At 39.0% G+C, this 24,858-nt stretch overlaps 3 protein-coding genes across 7 annotated transcripts; 2 read left to right on the forward strand and 1 right to left on the reverse strand.

The window, feature by feature from the left end:
- The first annotated feature begins 1,121 nt into the window (after positions 1–1,121).
- LOC121252669 (polyvinylalcohol dehydrogenase-like) lies at positions 1,122–6,062 on the forward strand. The gene is made up of 4 exons (XM_041152414.1): positions 1,122–1,288; positions 1,395–1,876; positions 3,043–3,643; positions 3,719–6,062. Exons 1-4 carry the CDS (start codon positions 1,199–1,201, stop codon positions 4,175–4,177), a joined length of 1,632 nt encoding a protein of 543 aa, XP_041008348.1. The 5' UTR covers positions 1,122–1,198; the 3' UTR covers positions 4,178–6,062.
- On the reverse strand, positions 4,969–15,869 carry LOC121252667 (protein IQ-DOMAIN 31-like). Of its 5 annotated transcripts, none has more exons than XM_041152409.1 (7): positions 15,720–15,869; positions 14,858–14,977; positions 13,866–14,156; positions 12,745–12,936; positions 12,130–12,210; positions 5,728–6,739; positions 4,969–5,274 (listed from the first exon to the last, which is right to left on the reverse strand). In XM_041152409.1, the coding sequence occupies exons 2-7, from the start codon at positions 14,930–14,932 to the stop codon at positions 5,243–5,245; spliced, it is 1,683 nt and encodes a 560-aa protein (XP_041008343.1). In that variant the 5' UTR covers positions 14,933–14,977; positions 15,720–15,869; the 3' UTR covers positions 4,969–5,242. The 5 variants fall into 5 exon arrangements, with proteins under 5 accessions (XP_041008343.1, XP_041008347.1, XP_041008344.1 ...); XM_041152413.1 differs by having other exon boundaries at positions 12,130–12,198; positions 15,587–15,819; XM_041152410.1 differs by having other exon boundaries at positions 15,587–15,814.
- A 2,171-nt stretch (positions 15,870–18,040) lies between these two features.
- On the forward strand, positions 18,041–24,717 carry LOC121252672 (translation factor GUF1 homolog, mitochondrial). The gene is made up of 11 exons (XM_041152418.1): positions 18,041–18,469; positions 19,047–19,797; positions 20,139–20,295; positions 20,424–20,478; positions 22,280–22,347; positions 22,426–22,530; positions 22,618–22,689; positions 23,052–23,165; positions 23,493–23,633; positions 23,722–23,781; positions 24,044–24,717. The coding sequence occupies exons 1-11, from the start codon at positions 18,119–18,121 to the stop codon at positions 24,207–24,209; spliced, it is 2,040 nt and encodes a 679-aa protein (XP_041008352.1). The 5' UTR covers positions 18,041–18,118; the 3' UTR covers positions 24,210–24,717.
- Positions 24,718–24,858: the final 141 nt, after the last annotated feature.

A 24,858-nucleotide genomic window follows, 5' to 3' on the forward strand; every position in this document is an offset into this window, starting at 1 on the left:
AAGAAGAAAGAGAAGCGTACGAGAGGCCTCGGGTGAGTTCACATTCACCATCAAAATCAATTTGTCAAAACCTCTCCCTGGTCCCTGCACTCCTTTTTACATCTTGCATTTCTTTTTCTTTTGAAGTATGAAGTTTGACTGCAATCCTCTGCATCTTGGTAGCGAACTCATGATTCAAGCGAAATGCGGCGTGGTTTTGGTTTTTATACAAAACGGTGCGTTTTATTTTTTCCACGTAAGCAGCCGTTTGCCCTATGCGACTGTATTCAGCATTTTACCTACCCATAAATCCTTTCTAACAAGTCAAGATAAGATTCACCACTCTCTTTTGAACATCCCCCAGGCAATATCCGATCTGCTGAAAATCTCATCACAACATGTCTTTGCCATCTCGAAAACAAATGAGCTGTGGGTCAATTGATCATGTTAGCTATTATGATTTTTTTAATGTAGTATTAAATGATTAAAAAATTTATTCCGTATTTTTAATAGATATATATCTCAGTGATGGGGGATCAAAAGTTTACAATTTTAAGACTGATCAGGCCTAGTTGTGTAGTCCAAAACAGATGATGATCATCAAACTTTATACATACGTATACCAACCCCACACACACACACACACAGATATATATATATATATATATATATTTATATTTATATTTATATAAGTATAAGACATGACTTCTTTCAATAATTATTCTTTTTCGTTGATCACTTGTAATACCCTACATGAAGCGGAGAGCTTACTTAGTTTGATGTTAAAGTATTCTTAATACCTCACTACTAATTATTATTTTATTATTATTATTTACATACTTTATTATTATTATTTTACTAATATTATAAAATATTTTAAAATATCTCACTATTCAAATGAACCTTAATTTTGTATGGCCATCTGACTTCACAAGTGCAGACTTAAATGGCGCCCCTCTTAATTAATGAGGAGTTTGGATAACTATCTTACCCTTGCGTCTGCCAAGTTGCGAGATCATATGTAGACAGTGTAGTCTTCCATGATTTATAGGCGGGAACGTCGATTGGAATAAGGTCAACGAATGGAACGCAACTTTTGGGTTCTAGCTAGCTAGCAGGTTTCAGTCAAGGTACCGATATCTTATATTATATATAAAGCCACTATCATTGCAGAAGGCCGGGCTTTAATAGCCTGGGGATATTTTGTGGAAGCAATTTCATGGCACCTCCAGGATTCTACAGCAAGCTCTTCCTCGTCCTCTGCATATTCAGTCCACTCACCTTCGGCGCCGTGAATGCAGGTTCAGATGTAAGCCTCTCTCTCTCACTCTCTCAGGCACGCACACACGCAGAAGCATTCTTCGTCTGTGACAAAAAATAATATATAAGGTTTTGCAAATGGCTACTGGTTGTAGGGGCATGGTAAGAAGCACAAGGTTTCACTAGACTGGACAAACCATGGTGGAGATTTGTACAATAGAAGATATGCCAACAAGGAGACCAAGATCGGCCCTGCAACTGTCTCCAATCTACGTTTGAAGTGGGAATTTTATGCTGGAGGTGATATAACTGCAACACCAGCAGTTTTTAATGGCACCCTTTACTTCCCAAGCTGGAATGGATACATATATGCAGTTAAAGCGTCAGATGGGTCCCTTGTTTGGAAGAAAAACTTGCAGAAATTAACTGGCTTTAACAACACTGGTTTCCTTCTCAATGTCAACTCAACTGTTTCCAGATCAGCACCGACTGTTGCCCGTAACCTCATCATTTTTGGGATCTATGGCCCTGCTGTTGTCATTGCTGTCAAGCGGTCAACGGGGAAGCTTGTGTGGTCAACCCGGTTAGATAATCACAACAGAAGTTTGATTACCATGTCTGGAACCTACTACAAGGGGTTAGTAATTGTGAAGATTAGTGCCTAATTATTAATTATACTTGAAATAACTTATGTTTTTCTCACTTCCCAGTTCCCACCATAACATGAGTCTTAGCGCACTGCCATATTTCCATGAAGATCATTTAGATTTCACTAATTTCTTAATGCTAAGAATGCCAGAGGGGTTTTTTTCCCGTCACTTTCTAGGGAAAAAGAAAAACTGATCATTGCCATTTTTAATAGCGAGTAATGAAATCTAAATCCATAAGTTGGTCAATGGTGTTACTTGAAAACTAGGTGAATTAGGAAACAATTTAAAGTATAATCAAGTGGCCGTACGTCCATGGCTGCCCACGACTGCAGTAGCAGAAAGAGGAAAAATACATTTTCTTAACGCCTAGTTGATGTTTTAAAATGTCAAGGCGCACATGACTGTGATCTCCACTTGGTCACAAGGTTATTCTATTATAGTATGCAACAGTACTGGGACAACAGTACTGGGACAACATGTGGGCTACTTATAAACAATATTGAACTAACTTGCCAAAGAAATCCATACTAAATTCTTACCCTATCTGGACACGAAGCCAGGTCTGACTGGCCACGAGAACATATACTGTCATAAAAAAACATCTGTATTAGATGAATATGTAGTTGGATATTCATAAAATTTAAATGCTCAACTTTAAGTGTAGCTTCCGGGTAAAGATCCTGAATTCGATCCAAACTCTAAAGTTCACTTCTCATTTAATTAAATTTATTTTGAAGGGGTGCTTAGTAATTATTTAGCTACTAGTTTTAATTGGATGATCACGTAGCATTCAGAAACTTACCGGAAAGTTGAATTCCAGTACTGTCGCATACAAAACTACAAATTCGCAGAGATGATTGTTTTTGCACTGAAGTACGGCATGGATCCCATCCGTTAATTCATTTACGTTGCGTTTTAAATTTCAACAGATTCAAGCTAGCCCTGCAATAAATTGATTCCCAAGTAATTTTTTTGAAGAGGAAGTTCTTATATTATCGCATTTTCATACATCGATCCCTCGTATAGCATACAGGAAAGTTTTCAGGATTGATGTACCAAGCTAACATGATCATTTATAGTTACATTTTCTCATGTAGATCATGAGTTCTTTGTTGAGGTAGCTAGTCTCTTTTGTTTTTGTTGATTTTCACAGGGGTTTCTATGTTGGGACATCCTCACTGGAAGAAGGTGTCAGCGTGGAGCTATGCTGCACATTTCGTGGCAGCCTCTCCAAACTAGACGTCCGAACTGGTGCAATCTTGTGGCAGACCTTCATGCTGCCCAACAACTTCGGTAAAACCGGGGAGTATGCCGGAGCAGCTATTTGGGGAAGCAGCCCTTCGATTGACGTTCTCAGAAACATGGTCTATATTGCCACCGGAAACCTATACTCTGCTCCTGCTAATGTACTTGAGTGCCAGGAGAGGGAGAACAACCAGACAGTACCTACATCTCCGGACAAGTGTATTGAGCCTGATAACCATTCAAATTCAATACTAGCCCTTGATTTGGACTCCGGAAAGATCAAATGGTATAAGCAACTAGGAGGTTATGATGTATGGTTTGGTGCATGCAACTGGCATTTAGATCCTCGATGCCCACCTGGTCCAAGTCCAGATGCTGATTTCGCTGAAACACCAATGATGTTAAGTATATATGTCAATAGAACTAAGCATGATGTTGTTGTGGCTGTCCAAAAAAGTGGGTTTGCATGGGCTTTAGAGCGTGATCATGGAAGCCTAGTATGGTCTAAGGTAGGTTTTCTAGCTTCTTCCTGTATTACATATGATGACACGTGATCGTATAATTGGCTGACCACTCCGATATAGGAAGCTGGACCAGGAGGCCTGGGAGGAGGAGGTATGTGGGGTGCAGCAACTGATGAAAGGCGGATCTACACTAACATTGCCAACAGTCAGCACAAAAACTTCACTCTTAAACCATCCGAGAACACCACAATTTCTGGCGGATGGGTGGCAATGGAAGCTCGTAATGGCAATATCCTGTGGTCGACAGCCAACCCAAATAATGCTACAGCCCCTGGCCCTGTTACGGTGGCTAACGGTGTACTTTTTGCTGGATCCACATATCGACAAGGACCCATATATGCGATGGATGCAAAGACGGGGAAGATTCTTTGGTCAAATGACACTGGAGCCACCATTTATGGTGGCATATCAGTGAGCAATGGATGCATTTACCTTGGCAATGGTTACAAGGTAACTCTGGGATATGTTAACAAGAATTATACAGCTGGAACCTCACTCTATTCCTACTGTGTACAATAATTTTTGCTTTCTGCCCCACAATCTGGGAGAGAATGTCATTTATCAGTTAATATCTGATGCATGACTCACACCGACTCCCATCTCTCTTAGCTTTCTAGATTTCAAAGACTTGTTCTCTTTCTTCTTCTTGTAATTTGGATATACGTGTATTTGGTTGCACCCCTCGCTTTAATATAATTGCATTACTTATATGATGTATGATTTTTATTGAAAATAAAAGGAAACCAATGAGTTTGAAATTTACATGTTAGGCCTATTTTGTATGTTGGCTTGAACTTTCCAGTGTCCAAGTTGATTGTTTTTCTAACATGTCCAATGAAACTAAAAATTTCACCTTACAATGGTAATATTGCTCCTTAGGATTTCAAATTTTTTGTGAAGGGATGTGAAGAACTGGACTGATCTTTTGGACAGCAAGTATAAAATCCTAGATGTTTCCCATATCTTCACCCTCCCTCAACATTTCAGAGAACCCGAAGGTTTCCTAGACTGTCACAGCTTAATTGTGCAGAACTCAGACAGAGAGAATCACCAAACCTCGAGCATCAGATTAACTCAGCCCATTTTGCTTCAGGTCAACAAATTTAATAAATTGAGGAGCCAAAATTTCAAAAAGGAAGAAGAATATTATGAAAAGAAACTGGGAAAAATTCTAGAGCAAATAAAAGAAAGCAGAAATTTTACACTGTAGAATTGGATTGGGGATAAGAAAATTTATACTACGAATATTTCACGAAATCCATTCCAAGATATTCATGCAGTGCATACTGTGCTATCACGCTTTGTCAATCTAAGAATAACCAACAAAGGATAAATCTAACAAGCAATAGAGATACTTGGTTAAAAGCATAATTTGCTTACATCATAAAATCTATGGTTGAACAGAAAATTAAGAACAGAGCGTACTGTGAAACTAATTTAAGCCAACACATCTGCTAAAGTGCATGTCTATGACTTTACATTCAATTAAACACACAAAACACGAAGGTATACTAGAAAGGTTATTGGACCATCACGCACTGGTTTTTCAGACAATTTTCTGATATCTCAAAGACAGCAGTAAACTCACCTTTTCCACCCTGCCCTTGCCATCTTATCTGAAATTTGATCCACAACATAGTTAACATCATTCAGATATCCACTGATACTTTCAGAAACAGAAAACCAGTCTGCTAATGAAAAATTTTCGAATAAAAATCAGCAACCCCAGAAATAGAAAGAGCTGGGTGGCTTTTATGAAAAAATGCAAAAAGCAAAAATAGAGAGGACATAATTTTCTCCTTCGAATTTGATAGAAGCTATTCTGTTGGCTTAAAATTTCCATGACAAAGTTAAGAGACATTAAAATTCAAGACAATAAACTGCCAAATGTCGTTCAGCACTTACAACAATGCACAAACAAGATATAAGTGATAAAAAATGGATACAACAGAGGTGCACATTGAAAACATATTTAGATTTATTTTTCTTTTTTTAGAAAAAAAAAATCTCACCATAACTAATCCAAGACAAAATAAGTATGAAAAAACTGCACTTCTCCAGATTCTTACCTCGACCATCTTTAGAGAATAATGGTGGTCTGTCAATTTTTCTTCCTCCTTTGCCATTCGCTTGAATTAGCCCCTGCACCTGGGGCGACATTATCAATTTACTAGTGTCTGAAGTTGGCAAAGAATGCCTCCTGGTGAAACCATTTTCAATCCCATCTTGTTCAAACTTCGGGGATCCTTGTGCTTTAAGTTTTGCCTTGGCAGACTCAGTTGCCGCCATATAGCTTGGTAAAGACACAGTATTTTGTGAAACATTCTCTGAGTTTTGCTGTTTTGCTGGGAAAGACTTTCTTCTGCTTTGGTTCTCCTTGCTAGTTTGATCTTCCATTACAATTTGCTCCTCATTCACCATTGGGATGTTATCAATCTTTTCAACAGTTTCCAGAGGCAGTCGCTCACCAGTAGGGTCATCATGATGCAGCCTATTATCTATCTCATCCACTTGCAATGGTTTTGGAAGTATTTCTACGTCACGAAATTCGGAGTCTTTGGAAACTACAACTATTGGGTCATTTACTTTCTCAGAGAAGTTATCAACACTCTTCTGAGGAACATCAGATGCCTCGGAGCTTGACAACTTTCTCATATTTAACTTCGGCCTCTCAGTCACAGCTTCTGATCGATCAGGAGCTAGTGAAACTTTTCTCAAACTTCTTTTTACCCGATATAGCTCACTTTGAGGGTGTTCCTGCAATGATTCAGCTTGATGGACCCTAGCTTTCCTAAGGTTGCGTCTGGACTTCTCACTCTCCAATGTTGGATGTAGTGAATTGTAAACTTTTTCGGTTGGGACCTTGCGTACACCTCGTTTTACCCTGATTGGTTCAATTTCTCCAGCCTGAATGCTGTCCTGCTGTCCATGAAACTTGGAGTTGGGAATGCCCTTTGGTTGTGGAAGTGGTCCCCAAAATTGAAACAACGACCAGCGTTCCAACCAGTTCCAAGCAGAATTTGATTCATGTGGATTATAGCAGAGGTTCAAGGGCATAACAGTTGAAGATGAAGCAAGAAGCTACAATAAGAAACACTAAACACCATCAACTCCTACATCACAAGCTGTAATGAAACTTAAAGAGCGTAAATAATAGCTGAATATTTTATTGCTTTAACTGTTTGTTTTAATTTCTCATAGTTATTTTTTATATGAAATTTTTTTTTTTGATAGGTAAACGATAGTATAAATAAGAATAGGCATAGCCTAAGTACACAAGAAGATATACTAGAGTTAAGGCATTTCTAAGTTGCTGTAAAAGAAACAAAAAAATCATGTACATTTAGGCCATTAAAATCTACAGCTATACCCCAAAGCAGTAAGGTACGGAAAAATAAAACTCGAAGCTCCTCTAAGGTCCGCTCCTTATCTTCGAATGTCCGCTCATTACGCTCTCGCCATATACACCACATAATGCAGCTAGGAACCATCTTCCATACAGCTTTGATTTGTGGCGGTCCATCCGGTATTACCCAACTAGCCAATAATTCCACCAAAGTAGCAGGCATCGCCTAGTTTAACCCTATGCGACTGAACACTTTGCTCCACACGGCACTAGCTGTCTCACAATGTAACAGAAGATGATCCACTGTCTCCCCAGCTTTCTTGCACATACAGCACCAATCAGGAATAATTACCCTACGCTTTCGTAAATTGTCAGTAGTCAAAATCTTACCCAGGGCCGCTATCCAAGTGAAGAAGAGTGCCTTAGGGGGTGCCTTATTCCTCCACAGTTTTCTCCAAAGGAAATGGGTATTCGGAAGAACGGTAAGGGACTTATAGAAGGAACGCACCGAGAAGATACCCTTACCTGCTGGTGTCCACCACAGCTTATCCCCACACCTTCCATTCGGCTTCATAGTATACACTAATCTGAAAAAAGCCTCGAAACTGTCTAGTTCCCAGTCTTGGGCTGCTCTATTAAAGAGTATACTCCAATGAATTTGATCCCCTGAACGAACCATGAGGTTCGCCACCGAAGCTTCTTGGTCACGTGCCACTCAGAAAACCATAGGGAACAAGTCCATGAGTGCCTCTTCCCCACACCAAATGTCCTTCCAAAATTTTATACAAGTACCCTCCCCCACCCTAAATTTAGTATATCGAGAAAACACCCCCCACCCTCGTCTTATGTGTTTCCAAATCCCCACACCATGAGACCCATTCCCTTCAGCAGAGCACCAACCCCCCCATACCCTGCCATATTTGCAATCAACCATAAGTTTCCAGAGAGCTTCCGGTTCCATAATGTACCTCCAAAGCCATTTCCCAAGAAGTGCCCGGTTAAATGTTCTCAAATTCTTTATCCCCAACCCACCTGAGGAAATCGGTCTGCACACCTTATCCCAACTAACAAGGTGGAACTTGAATTCCTCTCCCAGTCCACTCCATAGAAAGTCGCGATATAGTTTTTCAATTCTCGCTGCCACACAAGTTGGAATTGGAAATAAAGACAGAAAATATGTAGGTAAGTTAGAAAGAGTGCTCTTGATAAGGGTCACCCGGCCTCCTTTCGATAGATACAGTCTCTTCCACCCTGCTAATCTCCGTTCTATTTTCTCAATAACTGTATCTCAAATAGCTGAAGCCCGTGATACAGCCCCCAACGGTAACCCCAAATATGTCATAGGCAAAGAAGCGACCTTGCACCCTAGAGTGTTAGCCAGATGCCGAGAATTACTGACGTTCCCAACAGCCACTAACTCTGATTTATCAAAATTCACTCTCAGCCCTGACGCTGCTTCAAAACAAAAGAGAAGCGCCTTCAAAGCCCGAAGTTGGTCTTGCTCTGCTTCACAAAAGATTAGTGTGTCATCTGCAAATAATAGGTGAGATACCGAGATCAAGCCCCTATTTGAATCACCCACTAAGAATCCGGACAAAAACCCATGACTGACCACCGCCGATAACATCCTACTTAGAGCCTTCATGATGATAACAAATAATAGAGGGGACAGGGGATCTCCCTGTCTTAGACCTCGTGAGCTGTTGAAAAAGCCCTCTGGGTTGCCATTGATTAAAACTGAAAATCTTGCCGTTGAAATACACCATCTGATCCACCTACACCATTTCTACCCAAAGCCACATCTCTTCAATAAATACAAGAGGAAGTCCTAGTTTACATGATCATATGCCTTCTCCATATCTAGTTTACAGATAATCCCTGCAACACCAGACTTTAACCTACTATCCAGACATTCATTGGCGATTAAGACAGAATCTAAAATTTGGCAACCCCTTACAAAAGCATTCTGTGGCTTTGAGATTATCTTACAAATGGACATCCCTAGCCTGTTTGCAAGCACCTTGGAAATTATTTTGTTACCCCATTTATAAGGCTAATTGGCCTAAAGTCCTTCACTTCCGAAGCTCCAGTCTTCTTTGGAATCAGAACAAGAAATGTAGCATTCAGGCTTTTCTTGAACTTCCCCGCCATAAAAAATTCCTGGAACACATTCATGATGTCATCTTTCACAACCTCCCAACAAGTTTGGAAGAAACCCAGTGAAAAGCCGTCTGGACCTGGTGCTTTATCTTTCGCCATTCCTCTGACCACTTCATACACCTCCTCTTCCTCAAAAGGTCTTTCCAACCATGACGATGTCTGTGACTCAATAGAATCAAAACCAAGTCCATCTAATTTTGGCCTCCACCCCTCGCCTTCTCTAAATAAAGTTTCATAAAAAGTCACCACATGATCCCGGATCTCTGAAGCCTCCGTGCTTTCACTACCATTGATTTTAAGCATTTTAAGCATTTCAATGGTATTATTTCTCCTATTATTTCTTTCAACCAAAGTGCCCTAGACTTCTGACGCCATGAGATTTCCTCCAAGGATAATACTCTTTCCAACTCTGAGACAAGTTCTGCCTTACGTGAGACTTCCTCTACGGTGAGAGCACTAACTTCAGTGATCTTCTCAATGTTCTGTAATTCCTCCATCCTGGATCTTTTTTGTGCTCCTATATCTCCAAAAGATTGGAGATTCCAAAGCTTTAAATCATTATTTAGAGCTTTTAGTTTGCCTGCAAGTATATGAGAGGGGGTACCAAAAAACTGATATGAGGACCACTACTGCCTTACCCTTTCCACAAAACCTTCACTATTGAGCCACAGGTTTTCAAACTTGAAATAGCAACGGCCTCCTTGGATACCACCTCCATCCAATAAAATGGGGAAGTGATCCGAAAATAGTCGCGGTAATTTCTTCTGACATACCTCCGAATAATGAATTTCCCAACCCAGCGATAATAAGAATCTATCCAGACGAGACCACGTCTGACTATTCGACCAGGTAAAAGGCCCACCTATCGGTGGGAGATCCACCAGATTCAAATCAAAGATGCAATCTGAAAATTCTGTCATGGCAGGACAAATCCGACTATTACCAGACCTCTCACTAGGAAATCTTACCACATTAAAATCACCACCAATGCACCAGGGGAGGTCCCACCAGCTGTACACTCCCGCAAGTTCTTCCCACAAACATTGTCTAATATTGTCATCATTAGGTCCATATATACCTGCAAACGCCCATAAAAAATTATCCTCCACCATTTTAAAAGAACACGTCACTGTGTATTCCCCAACAAACCCCTCCATTTTTTCCACCACCCTTTTATCCCACATCACTAGTATCCCACCCGATGCCCCATTTGAAGCCAAATATACCCAATCCGCATATGGACAGCACCACAAACTTCTCACTATTTTTCTAAACACCAACTTCAACTTGGTTTCTTGTAAACACACAATATCCGCTTTCCAGCCCCTAAGCAAATTCTTTATAAGATGGCGTTTATTAATCTCATTCAACCCGCGTACATTCCAAGACACAATTTTTGGCTTCATAAAGAAACATGTGTACCCTTCCCTTTGCTCCTATCACGACTTTAGCTACCCTCATTCAACGACCATTTTAGTCTGTTAGTTCCCTTTGCTTCTTGGAACCAGATTTCTTAGACTCAGAATGGCCTACCTCAATGGCCGTGAGAAGGGCCATAAACTGTTCTTCATACCCCACACTCTCCATTCCCACCACATGTTGAATATCCTTGACCATTTTGAATACCCATTCAGAGATTTCAAGCTCATTAGGAAACAAACAAGTTAACGGGAATGGCTCTCTAGCACCTGTTTCTCCCTCCCCTCTAAACAGATTTCGTCCTTCCCATTCAACCTCATTAACCATATTGACCACCTCATTTTCAGTAGGGAAAGAGCTCACCTGAGTTTCAGGAACCAATACTATGTCAGCATTAGTCTCCGTGAGTTCTACACTGTCTTCCCCAAGTTCTACAATCCTCACAGTCCCTCCTTCCAATACCTTCTCGCTAGGCTCGTAGACCTCTGTGAAAGTCCCTCGGCACTGTCTACCTCTCGGCACTGTTCAAACTGTGTCGATATAAAGTCCAAGGTCTTTATCGGCAAGTTATGTGTACCGACAGGTCCATCTGGAAAAAAATTGACTGGCTGCATCAATTTTTCCGGTTCACGCGAAGGGAGAATCTGCTCCACCACCATCGCCGGCACTGTCTGAGCCACCGAGGAAGGACCCACCTTGAATCTCGCTGCGAAAGTAGAATCTGCACCATCGGTAACTCCGTTACCCATCGTCGGAAACTCTTTTTCCGTTTCGTGCGATGGGGGGAACTGCTCCACCACCCTCGCCGGCGCTGTCTGGGCCACCGGTGAAGGGCCCACCGTGAACCTCGCAGCTTCCGATGGTGGTCTCGGCACGCGAGTTGAGTTTTCGTTGGAGATGGGTCTCGGGTCACTCTCCAAATGGATCCTCCAACTATTGTTTGCATCTAAAACGGGCTTACTAGGCCCACTTCCACTTGTCCAAATTGAAATCCACCTATTTGAGGCCCGACACCCACGAACTCAGCCCCGAAGGGAACGCCCCTCTTAGACCCATGTTATTAGACGCCATCTCCTTCCTAATTAACCACTCTTTTTTGTTTTGCAGGTCTACAAGTTGTCTTGGCTTCCAGTAAGATATTCATGTTCTCTCCCTCTGCTACGCCCCCTTTTATATGAATATTTAGAAATTAAGATTAAAAAGCTCACTTAAACTCTGCAGCTTGAGCTATATCTGGCAAGCGACCCAGTGTTACTAGGTCCCTATCAATTTGGAAGGGTAAAGCAATGATAATAGTGTGAGGGCTTCTTTATTTCCTCACCAGTGCACATTTACGGCTGCTTATGCTACCTTTCCATATCATTGGTATGAAAAGGCTGAGAAGACAGTGGATTAAATAGTACAAAGGAGATGATTATGATTCTCAAAAACCTTTTTTTTTAAACAAGTGAATCTCGAAAACATATTATTTTGCATTTGCAAATAATGTACTGATCATACAAAAATATGAAGATTATAAAGCATCTAAACAATAATTGATGCAGACCTTACAAATAAAAGCATATGCTAACAGCTTATCTGGTCTAGCAGTTGTATGTAATCCAAAAAGCTCACGCTGCAAAACATCCTGGCAAAGAGATTATCAGGTCCTACGCTGCATACAAACTCAGCAACAAATGAGCTTATCCAAGTCAATTTAAAAAAAAAAAAAAAAAAGACACTGAAAGCATTTTTTACATTACGATCTTGAGATTAAAATTCCAGAAGGTAAGCATTTAAAGTGGGATATTAGATCGACTTCTTTGAGTTGAGTTGAATTTGTTTATGTTCCTGAAATTACTGAATAAAGATCACAAACAGACAGGGAAAAGATATATTAAGTTATCAAAAAAGAATACTCCATAAATTTACCATACACATCAATAAATGTAATTTCAGAATTCTTCTATGATGAGCACAATACCAAGGGATCCATACAGCCTACCCCGACTAATTGGAATTAAAGCTTCATTGAGTTCAGCTGAGTAGTATGAATATGCTGGAAAGAAAATCAATAACATGTGCAATTGAAAACCAGGAAACCCTTCCAGATCATATGGAAATCTAGAAAAACCAGTGGCAGGTAAAATGGAACCAATTTAGGTGTCATTTGAAAACTTACCAGACTGCACTTTTTCTGCACTTCAAGCCCACAAACAGAAAGTCTGACTCTTCGTCCACGAACAAGTGCCTGCAATTTTACAATTCCCTGCAGGCAGCGTAAAGTTGTGACAGCCTGTCTCCTAACCAAGTGCCCACGAATAAGTGCTTGCAGCTTTATGATGCCCTTGAGAGCACGAAATGCCCGGCGAGCCTTCACAGATAATTATGCTCAAATTAGATCAGTTAAAGCTAACAGCATAAATCTAACTTCAAGGAGGGATAAAAAAAGATTGCAAGAGAAAATCTATGAATGTGTTACAGAGACAGATAATGAGAACTCAATTTTTCTTAAACTATTATATAACCAAAAAAATTATCTCACAACAAATCATGCCTCTACTTAGAAAACCGAGTGCCACAATAACTTTTGTGTGTGAGCGCACACTGAAAACATGCTTCAAGAACATAAACACACATACATGTCAAGAACTGAAATTAAATCCTAATACAACAGAATTCCCAGACAAATCCGCAATAATAATCTTCCCCCACCCCCACCCCTGCCTCCCTTCCGCCCAAACCCCTAAAACACTAACTAGAGAAACAAAAATTAATGCGGTCACACACACACAAACAATTTTTTTTTTTTTTTTTTCTGTTTCTCAAACCTAGGAACACATCAAAAATTTATGCATTTGGCATTTGTATCTCAATTTTCAAATCATGATTGTTCTTAATATACCTCAGTAGTAATGATACTACATTGCATCATTATTTTTTTCACTTGGTTTTCACCAAGATATGATTCTCAAGATGGTTTTTGAAGTTCTTTGAAAACATGATTTTGATCGTGACACATTACAATTATAACCAATAGCAAACAAATATTGAACGCCATCTATTCAAACTATAAAATTTGATTAAAAAGTAACAGAAGTGACCTGAACGATCAAAAGAAAGTAGCTTAAACACCCTAATATATTATTAAAAGAATGTGAATGCATTCAAAAGATGAGGCATATAATGCATCAAAGGACCACAGAGACAAGTCCCAGAAAGAACTGCAGATTAGCTTCAAACTCCTGTTCATGTAACAAACAATGGTGATACTCATTTATATTTCATGCAAGAAACCATTACCAAATATCCTCTAAAAGCTGCCTGTGCCTTCATAGCAGCTTGCTCAAGCCTGGTAACCTCAGCACTGTCAAGTGGATCCAACCCAAAGGTTCCTTCTGTACGTGCACCTCGCTTTCCAGGCAATGACAGAAGTGCACCATGAGGAAAGTGGGCACCTACATCCTTTTCTGATTTTTCTTCATTTCTGTTAGTGGTATGAAGTACCACATCTGAGATTACAGAGGGATTTGCGGCCAAATCACCAGACACTGCCTTGCAGGCAATGGTTGCCTCTTTATCTGTTGCAGATTTCTTCACATGCGATGAGGTTTACAAGTTAAGAGTGTTCCAAAGTAGATATTGCTTAGAGTACATCAAAGACCAAATTAACAGTATTAGCAAAATTTTGAAAATGTATAAGCAGCGATAGAGTGACATGTAACAGACAAAATGTAGACTATATTTTATATCCACTAATTGAGAAAGGGGTGTGAAACTCACTGTGAAGGGATTGACGTAGCATCAAACTTCAAGTATGAAAGAAACAGAAATAGGATGAAAGATAATACCAATACATAATGCAAACCTCACATAAACTTCTAAACTTCAAACCAACAATCAGAAATAGGATATAGTTGCAAGACATTGATACTTAGCCAATTGAACCTCCAGATGGGCTAAAATCCGCAATCAATAACTATGCCTTTTAGATAATGCAACAGATCTCAAATCGTCCCAAGGCATGAGATCTTAAACTGTACGGTGTTGTGACATCACAAGGATGATGTCTAAAAATCATGAAGTTCATGGTCCAAGAACAAATAACATGTAATGAAGTGTTGTTCTAACGTGTTTGATGCTTCACATACACCCTCTCATACTGGTAACCAATATGATGGCCCTACAAAGTCAGGATAGGTCAAAGCATGCACACAAGCATGGATGCAAAGAGAGAGAGCGTCAGATCACAACCATGGATAGCAATGGAATACTACAAGGCAATAATTAAACACCTTCAGAAAGCTAGATTTAGATGGTTTCTTCCCAAAAAGTATGGTTTTGATCCACTTTCCTGGAGATCTTCCCATTGCAACAAGGCCTGTATCAAATAAACCGAACCTGTATTTCTAGTCCTGCATGGCTTGCACAAGTTAAAGCTCAAAATACATATCCACGAGGGAAAAATTACAAGAAATTTTACGCTAAACCAAAAAATTAAAAAATCGGAAATTATGTCATGCCTCCCAATCTAATCCAAGCGGTCAGTACGAAACCCCACACAGCCTCACCAGAAGACGAAAACACACAAATTCCTTACCTCACACTATAAAGAGCCCATCTTGAAAATGAGAACTTTCAACACAAAGCTGTAACCGCAATTCACTTATATTCGCATTCAAAAAGTAGCATTCGAATAAATTAAACCTTTGAAAACAAATTACTACAAACATAAATGCAAAATAAAGATTCTTTCGCAGTCTAATTCACCCTCCCCCCCAACACAAAATTAAAGGGAAAAAAAAAAAAGCAATTCACCGACCCAGACTCCACCACGTAAATACCATACAAGCACTAGAATGAGCCTGTGAAGAACAGCGCTCACAAACAAAGACAGAAAACAATATAACAATCAAAATATAACGCAGAGAGTAAAGTCTCATATCAAACAAATGTATATTGATTGAACCCACCAAACTCTGAAACAAAATAACATCAGCACAAACCAAAACTTTGCCACGTACATGTATACTTTCTTTCTCTGAGTTCCCACATAAATGCATACGCAGTCATGTTACTACATAGAGTTTATCGACAGATGTATGGAAAGCAAAATCAAAGTGGTTACGATAAATGAGGCTCGTGTCCGAGACGCACCTGAGAAACAGAGAACGGTAACGGTTAGAGAAATGGAATGGTTCAGGAAATGTTTGTAGAGAGGAAGGAGAGTATATGTAGAAAGATAATCTCTCTCTCTCTCTCTCTGTGTTTCAACTTGTGAAATGAAATTTCTCCTTTTTTTGGTTAAAAAATAGTGGGTAAATAAAGCTGCAGCAGAAATAGATCAAACCTGTGATATTCTTCCAGCGTTACCTCATTCTTGATTAAAAAGATAAAAATTCAAGTGGCATTAAATTATGAAACTTATATTAATTGACATAATAATAACTTAATGTTGTAATTTTTAATGGGATCAACTTGAATTAAGTTCCAACTAAAACAGAATCCGATGAATCAGCATCCATCACTTGTCTCTATATCCTAAATCATGATACTCGTGAACAATAATTAACCAGCAACAACTCAAACCAGTTCCAAGTTAATAATTGGTGGCGAATCTAACCATTGTTAATACTTGCTTAGTTGATAGTAATAAATGAAATTCTTAAGGAAGTAGACGGTTTATCTTCAAGCCATTTCACTAATCCAATGGCTGAGATGGTTAATTGCCAAAGAGAGATGAGAAAACCTTATAAATTAGAAAAGTGATAGTTGCAGTTGTGAGTGTGCAATAACCGTCGCACAATTATTTTAAAAAAATAAAAAAAAAATTACGGAATCTATATGAAAATAATAATAATTTTTTAATAGTAAATCTCACTCTTTTTTAAAGTGACTATATTGCGCTTACATATTCTACGGCTGTATAAAAATTACTCTATAAATTATGCTTTCCGGACAGGGACCACATGGAAAAGTTTGATTTTTTTTTTCTAGATAATTAGATTGCTTCATGCTAACGAAAATGCACAAAAGAGGTAAGGATATCCAACATTCAATCATACAAAATAACAAAAAAAAAACTTCGAAGAAAAAAAAATTAAAAATAATATAAATTGAATGGCGTGATCTTAATTAGTTCTCGAGAAGACAATTGTTGAAACAATCCATTCATTATATTATTTTCAGTCATTAATTACAAATAAGTCATGCTAGAAAAGATAACTCATTAAGATTATGATTTTATGCTAACTATGTATCCGAGATGGGTTGTTGGGATAACTCATTAAGATTATGATTTTCTAGAAGTTGGCATCTCTGCTAGAACTAGAAGAAAGCCACCGACACCCTAAACACCACAGATTTACCCACAAAGTTAATAGAGGAAGGTAATATGACAACCTTAAAGGACAAAGGTGGCCAAAGAATTAAACACTGAAGCAAACAAAATAGCTAGCTAGGTGGCAAATGGGGACAACCTGATCGTGACCATCTACCAAGTGCACCATGATGTCTGCTTTTAATTAGGCACCCACTCTAGAGTGGGTAGCGTTTTAAAAGTGGGTTAAGATAATGTTAATTTGGCCTATGTATAGGAATTGAAGCCCCAAAGTCGCCTTTTTTGTATGTAGGGGAGAATAAAGTAGAGAGTGTATAACATGTGTTTTGGGACGGCACGCATGATTCTTTTATTTCCTTGTCTTAACTTATGGCCAAGCAACCAATAATCCACCTCAGTCTTTGCTCCCAAAAATAAAAAAATAAAAAAAAAAAATATGTCGGTCATGCATGAAGTCGATTTACCAACGCATTGAGATTTTCATCCAGGCCAAACAAAACAAGGGACATGTATATGTGATCCCAAGTATTTGTTAGTTTCCTCACATTAAATATAGTATTGATGTATAAGCATGTCATATCAATAACTACGACTTCAATAATATTTATATTTTAATGAGTAATGCTACATACAGTCATAGAGTACGAAAATGTCGTATAATCGTTTTAAAAAAGAGTGAGATTTACTATTAAAAAATTAATTTTTTTCATGTGAGTTATTATTTACTCACTTTTTTTAAAAGGATTGTGCAGCGATTGCGCACTTCATGACTGCAAATATCATTTTTTTTATTTTAATTTATTTTTTTATAATTATAATTATCTCACAACAATTATCAAACTCTTATATTCATTCAGTTTCATATAAAAAGGTTAAAATTTGAATTTCACACAATTTTCTTTTCCTTGAGAGGACAACCTCATTATTTTTTCTCATCAAAAATATATTTTTTATTGGTGAGGAAATAATTGCATCAAACCCATTGGGCAAGATTATTAATGACCGAGAAATGATAAATAAGAGTTGTGGAGAGGGCATGAGCCCAACCCAACCAGAATTTTTGTTTGGGTCAAGTCCAGAATCCCTACGGCCCATATTACTAGCACACCCAAAACAAAACGTTGCCGTTCAATCTCAACAGCATCTGAGTGTAGCTTTGTCGCCAGGAGAGGAGGGAGTGCTCGTTTCCCTTCCAGAGCTCCTAAACCCCCTCAAGATGGTTTCTCTGAGCAGAGCTTCAAAAGCCCTAACGCCACTCAAATACCTATCTCTGGCACACACTCCCTCTAAATATGGCCCATTTTCATCGATATTCAAAGACAACCCGTTATGCACCAGACTAAATAACAAGCATTTTGGTTTGAGCCATGGATTCGCCTCTCAATCTCGCCAAAATAGCGAAGAGAATGCCATAGATTTGAGCCAGTACCCTTCCGAGAGGGTCAGAAACTTTTCCATTATCGCGCACGTTGACCACGGCAAGTCTACGCTCGCTGACCGGCTTTTGGAGCTCACTGGGACCATTAAGAGGGGCCATGGTCAGCCTCAGTACCTCGACAAGTTGCAGGTATATGAAACTTTCACGAATTATTTGCGAAGAAACATGAATTGGGTTTTCGCTGGAATGTTTATTGCTCTGAGTATATCGTACTTTATCTATCACTGAAAAATAAAAAAGAAAGAAATAATACATGGTACTTACTTTTGATGGGTGAAGTTTATGTTTTGCTTGCTTATAGAATATAAAATAAAAGAGGTTTATGATTTGGCTTTTCTTGGCATAATGGGTGTGTTTCGAAGCTCATAATTGTTCTTTAGGTTGTTTTTTTTTTTAATAAGTAATTATTCTTTAGGTTGTAAGGATGATGAATCTGTCTTACGCAGCCAAAAGAATATATTGCTTCCTTAGAGCAATAAGACAACCCGTTAATAAGAAATACGGGGAAATCTTGGTTTTCTATAGGCTGCATTTGCGAAATTTGTATCTGTAAAATATTGTGTGTCTCGAGTAGTTATGTAAGCTTGAGGTAATGTTGGCAAAAGACTCTTGTCGGTTTGTATTCAGTAATTGCAATACAGGCAATGTTGTATTACTTGATCTGTATTCTATTTGCTACTTATTTAGGAAATCTGGATTGTAATAGGTAGAGAGAGAACGGGGAATTACGGTAAAAGCTCAGACAGCAACTATGTTTTACAATCACAATTTTCATGGTACCAACGTACGTGATATGCAAGACCAAGCAAGTTTTCTACTAAATCTGATAGACACACCAGGTCATGTGGATTTCAGCTATGAAGTATCAAGATCCCTAGCAGCTTGCCAGGGTGTTCTTTTGGTTGTTGATGCTGCGCAAGGTGTTCAAGCGCAAACTGTTGCTAACTTTTATCTTGCTTTTGAATCCAACCTGACAATAATACCTGTCATAAATAAGATTGACCAGCCAACTGCCGATCCTGAACGGGTTAAAGCTCAGCTGAAATCAATGTTTGACCTTGACCCTATAGATGCTCTCTTAACATCTGCCAAAACGGGGCAGGGTCTGGAGCAAGTCCTTCCTGCAGTTATAGAGCGCATTCCTCCTCCTCCTGGGAAGAGTACTTCACCTTTGCGTATGCTTTTATTGGATTCGTATTATGATGAATACAAAGGAGTAATATGCCATGTTGCAGTTGTTGATGGTATGCTGCATAAGGGGGATAAGATTTCATCTGTAGCAACTGGCCAAGCTTATGAAGTTTTGGATGTTGGGATCATGCATCCTGAACTCACCCCCACTGGAGTCCTTCATACTGGACAAGTGGGATATGTTGTGAGTGGAATGCGTTCAACCAAAGAGGCTCGTGTTGGAGACACTCTTTATTATAGTCGAAGCATTGTAGAGCCACTTGCAGGTATATATAGATATATATATATATATAGCTGTATTTTATTCTTTCTTTTTCTGTGTATGTGTTGAGGGTGTCTTTTCCTTTTTACATGCACTTCTTGTTGCTATTTGCAACTAGGCTGCACATTTTGAGAAGAATTGAACTGAAAGATCCACAGGTCCACTACGGGAGTCTAAACTGAAACCTTCACATAAGGGCTCACATTTTGAAGCCATCAGCGCATGCTGAGAAAACATGAACACACCCCTTAATGGCTGTGTCAGTTTTACACTTTGGTAGTCTTGTTTTCCGGGTCTTGACACCTTCCTAATGGATTTTTGCTTTTGTATGCTTCCAAAATGTAGGATTCAAGCCTGCAAAACATATGGTCTTCTCTGGTCTTTATCCGGCTGATGGATCTGATTTTGAAGCGCTCAATCATGCAATAGAGAGACTGACATGCAATGATGCTAGCGTCTCCATTACCAAAGAGAGTAGCACTGCACTAGGTCTGGGTTTTAGGTGTGGCATCCACTATTGAATGACTTGTTTCTTTTATTTTTTAAATGAAGATTATGCTCATACCATTTGAAATTTGAACTCTTTATAAGGAGTAAGTTTCTTGTGTGCATGCTGTATACCATCTGCAGGTGTGGTTTCTTAGGCTTACTTCACATGGATGTTTTCCATCAGCGGCTTGAACAGGTGATTTTTCCCTTGTTTTTTGTAATCAAAAACCAAAAAAACATGTTGGGTTATTCTATTTTTTGATGAGTTAGAAATTTTATTGATTGAATGAAACTAGGCAACGCCCATGTACACATGAAGTATACAAAAGAGACTCCTAATTACATTCTAGAAAGCTGAAAAGAAAAGAAAATCTCATGAACATTCCTCCCTTTAGTACAATAGCAGCCAGCCATTGAACTAAAGAAAACACAAAAAAGTTCCATAATTCCCCCACATTCCTCTCCTTGTTGTTGAAGCACCTCTCGTTGCGTTCTGTCCAGATACACCACAACAGGCACAAAGGAACCATCCTCCATGTCGCTGCCAGTTGAGGACAATGATGATACCTGCCCATAGCTCCCTTGCCACCTCACAATGCAGAAAAAGGTGCTCAATTGATTCACCATTGCTTTTACACATATAACACCACTCCATCACAATCATCCCGTGTTTCCTTAGATTGTCAGCTGTCAAAATCTTTCCCAAAGCAGCAGTCCAAGCAAAAAATGCGACTTTAGGGGGTGCGGGAACTCTCCAAATACCTTTCCTTGAAACCGAATGGGCTGATGGGTTGCCAGCTTTGTAGGACTAAACAGAAAACAAATTTCGCCCCGAACATTTCCACAACATTCTGTCCCTCCCGTTTCCTCCTATCTTCTTGGAATATAAAAGGCTGTAAAAACCTGCTATTTCGTCCACTTCCCAGTCCTGCGCATTTCTGGATAAGATCATATTCCACAGAACATGCCCATTGGCACGGCACATTACATCTGAAATAGCGGCCTAATGATTTTCAGCCAATTTGAAGCACCTAGAAAAGCAGTAAATAGAGCACTCTCGCCACACCATACATCAAACCAAACTGATTCTTGTCCCCTCTCCCACCTCAAAATTAGTGTGTTTTACAAACTCCTCCCACCCCTTTCTAATAAATTTCCAAAGGCTCACACCATAGGTAACCCTCCTTGGAACACCAACCCCCCATCACAACCATACTTCCAATCAATAACCACTCTCCACAGTGAGTTCTCTTCCAATTGAAATCTCCACAACCACTTCCCCAAGAGGGCTTTGTTAAAAAAGGACAAGTTGTGTACCCCCAAGCCTCCCAACTCCTTCGGACAGCACACCTTTTGCCAACTCACTAGATAAAATTTATGTTCTTCCCCCATACCACCCCACAAGAAAGCCCTAAACATTTTCTTGATCCAATTGGCCACTCCCACCGGTAAAGGGAACAAGGATAGAAAATATGTAGGAAGATTGGAGAGGGTGCTTTTGATGAGGGTAAGTCTCCTCCCTTTTGATAAGTAGAGTCACTTCCAACCCGCCGGTCTTTTTTCTACCTTCTCTACAACGCCATCCCAAATGTTGTTTGCTTTGAAAGAGGCTCCCAACCGAGGTATTTCATAGGAAGAGAGGCCACTTTGCACCCCAACAAACCTGCTAGATGATTGATATTGTCCACCACCCCTTGTGAGAGATACTGACTACTATGGAAGAGTATAATATATAGAAAATGGCATTCAGAGTTTCTAAGTGATACTTTATTGAAGTTCTAGAATGTCCAGGTTGAATTTTTTTAATTGACCAAATCTGTTTCATTCGTCTGCTCAACATGGTTGACTATTAGTTCTGGTTATTTAACATGATATTTGTTTATTTTCATAATTTTTAGTTGTACCCTGCTTAGTGTTATCCATCCTTTTCTTCTTCACTTTTTTTTTTTTTCTCTGTTATAGCTATTGAGAACACATGTTCTTTTATGCAATAACAGGAGTATGGAGCTCATGTTATTTCTACTGTTCCAACTGTTCCTTATATTTTTGAGTTTTCTGATGAAAGGTATGTATTGTGATCTTGTGTTTGTGAGATAGCGTTACCATACACATTATTAAAAATTTTATCTTGTCCCTGTTCTAGCAAGGTTGAAGTACAGAATCCTGCTGCATTGCCCTCGAATTCCAAGCTACGTGTTACAGCTTGTTGGGAACCTACTGTACTAGCTACAATTATCATTCCTAGTGAGTAAGCTCTCGTATTCCCTTGACATAGTTATTTTTTGGCTACATGCAAAGTGTATATTATCCTGTCTTCATCCGTTGTCCATTGAAGGTATGTGGGGGCTGTTATTACCCTATGTTCTGAGAGGAGAGGGCAGCAGTTGGAGTACACATTCATTGATAGGTAACTTTTGTGCCAAAACTGGTATTAAATCATGCGCTAGTTATCCTCTGTGGCTAAGTGTTTGTATGGTTAGCAGAATGTGCAATACAAAATGTTCTTTTTTGTTTTTTGTTATATTCAAGGGTTGCCTCTTAAATATTTTTGTTGTGCTATGTTGCCTCATTCTCTCTTTCCTTCATTTCTACTTGAAATTTAGTGAATTGGTTTTATCAAAAGACAAGCCACTGTATGCTTTTTCTCATATATGTTGTTATTAGGCCATGATGCTGTTGTTAATCAATTTTGTCTTTTTTAGATTGTCCAACTAATTATAGGCAAACTCATTCATAGTTGGAATATTGATATGAGTTTAATTCATGCAGTCAGCGGGCATTTATGAAGTATCGCTTGCCTTTGAGGGAAATTGTTGTTGACTTTTACAATGAACTGAAAAGTATAACATCAGGATATGCATCGTTTGATTATGAGGACACTGAGTAAGTTTTGATCCTCTCTCGTAGCTCCTGCATGCATGCACACAAACCCACCCCCATAACACCCCCCCCTCTAGATGGTAAATACTCCAAAGGGTAAAATATGCTAATTGGTGTCCCATAGAAAGTTCTATGCAGTGATGCAATTTTTTTAGTAGCAAACAGGATTAAAATAACTAGTAAGGCCTGTACTGCTTTGGTTAGAGTGTTGATGTCACAAGCAGGTAGGTCTTGCAGACAAGAAACAACCATATCTCTGAGTTATTCAGTAATTTAGGTTTAAATTTAATTTCCCTTTGATTGATGAGTTTTTATGTGTGTAATCAACAGTTATCAACAATCTGATCTGGTGAAACTCGATATCCTCTTGAATGGACAACCAGTTGATGCAATGGCAACCATTGTTCACACCTTGAAGGCACAACGTGTTGGTCGTGAACTGGTTGATAAACTGAAAAAATTCATAGACAGGTCGGTCTATTTGTTGTTAATCGTTAATTTTGTATTTTTTTGTTCTGGTTTCTTCTGCAGTAGCCAAATATGTTCTGCTTTTGAGCAGGCAAATGTTTGAGATAACAATACAAGCTGCAATTGGATCGAAGATCATTGCAAGGGAGACGTAAGTTCTGTTAATTTTTTAAAGGTTATCATGTCATTTTTTGGTGATTCTTCATGGTAAAAAGGGATCGAAACTTTTTGAAGTTTTACACAATTATTGACGCTGTAATATTCTAATTCCTTGGTAAGTTTTTATGGGTTTCATTTGTGGAAATTCTTTTAAATGTGTTCATTCCACAGTTGTATATTGGATTTCAGTTGTCATTGGGATAACAAATTTTTTACATTTGAGTGTTCACTGGAGTCTGTCTACTTTGTTTTAGGATTACGGCTTTGAGAAAGAATGTTCTCGCGAAGTGTTATGGTGGGGACATTACTCGGAAGAGGAAGTTGTTGGAAAAGCAAAAGGAAGGAAAGAAGCGAATGAAGCGCATTGGTTCTGTTGATATACCTCAAGAAGCATTTCATGAACTACTGAAGGTTTCATGAAGAAAATGTTCTGAAGAATTGGCCATATTCAGGATTGGTAATGTCAGTAATTCAAATTCTCTCTTGAGATTGTTGACTGAAAAAGGCTAATAGAATGCAGGACCCACAATATTGTATTTATGGTTGATAATAATCAACTGCATTTAGTTTTCAGAGAGCCCCTACGGGCTTGTGATTAGGTCTTGGATGTGAGGAGCGTTCTTTCAAACTTTATGGTTGGGACTGGGGAGGCTGTTGGATAAGGCAAAGTGAGGGAAGAGGCATATGAAGCACACAAGCTCTGTGGGCGACCTTCTGACGAGCTGCCAAGATTTCATGAGGAAAGAAACATGTATGATCATCAATGATTTTTCCTATAGCACAATTTCTTTGTAGCATCTAAAGTTTTTTTTTATTAGTGTATCATCTAAAGTTAGAGATGCCGGAAAAAAATACCCTTTTTTTTGGGATTGGGTATCATAAGTTACTATAAAATTTCCCTTTTGTTGGGGTGGGGAGTTTTGAGTTTCGTGTTTAAGCATTCATCTGTTGATTTCTGCACATGAAGGTCCTTTTGTCCTTTTGTGAGCAATTCCCCCCCCCCCCCCCCCTTCCCTCTCTCTCTCTCTCTCTCTCTCTCTCCGGAACATTAACTGTGATTGAAGTTAAA

This window comes from Juglans microcarpa x Juglans regia, chromosome 2S, assembly GCF_004785595.1.
Source record: "Juglans microcarpa x Juglans regia isolate MS1-56 chromosome 2S, Jm3101_v1.0, whole genome shotgun sequence".
NCBI classification, from domain to species: domain Eukaryota; kingdom Viridiplantae; phylum Streptophyta; class Magnoliopsida; order Fagales; family Juglandaceae; genus Juglans; species Juglans microcarpa x Juglans regia.

Bases quoted from the DNA above. Each gene is read 5' to 3' on its own strand.
- LOC121252669 (XM_041152414.1), top strand. From the start codon at position 1,199: ATGGCACCTCCAGGATTCTACAGCAAGCTCTTCCTCGTCCTCTGCATA. The intron at 1,877-3,042 runs GTTAGTAATTGT...TGATTTTCACAG, and splicing joins TCTGGAACCTACTACAAGGG to GGGTTTCTATGTTGGGACAT. The intron at 3,644-3,718 runs GTAGGTTTTCTA...ACTCCGATATAG, and splicing joins GAAGCCTAGTATGGTCTAAG to GAAGCTGGACCAGGAGGCCT.
- LOC121252667 (XM_041152409.1), bottom strand. From the start codon at position 14,932: ATGGGAAGATCTCCAGGAAAGTGGATCAAAACCATACTTTTTGGGAAG. The intron at 12,937-13,865 runs GTAATGGTTTCT...TTATCTGTGAAG, and splicing joins CAGCTTTTAGAGGATATTTG to GCTCGCCGGGCATTTCGTGC. The intron at 12,211-12,744 runs GTAAGTTTTCAA...TCTCTTTGCCAG, and splicing joins TGCAGAAAAAGTGCAGTCTG to GATGTTTTGCAGCGTGAGCT.
- LOC121252672 (XM_041152418.1), top strand. From the start codon at position 18,119: ATGGTTTCTCTGAGCAGAGCTTCAAAAGCCCTAACGCCACTCAAATAC. The intron at 22,531-22,617 runs GTAAGCTCTCGT...TGTCCATTGAAG, and splicing joins ACAATTATCATTCCTAGTGA to GTATGTGGGGGCTGTTATTA. The intron at 22,690-23,051 runs GTAACTTTTGTG...TAATTCATGCAG, and splicing joins GAGTACACATTCATTGATAG to TCAGCGGGCATTTATGAAGT.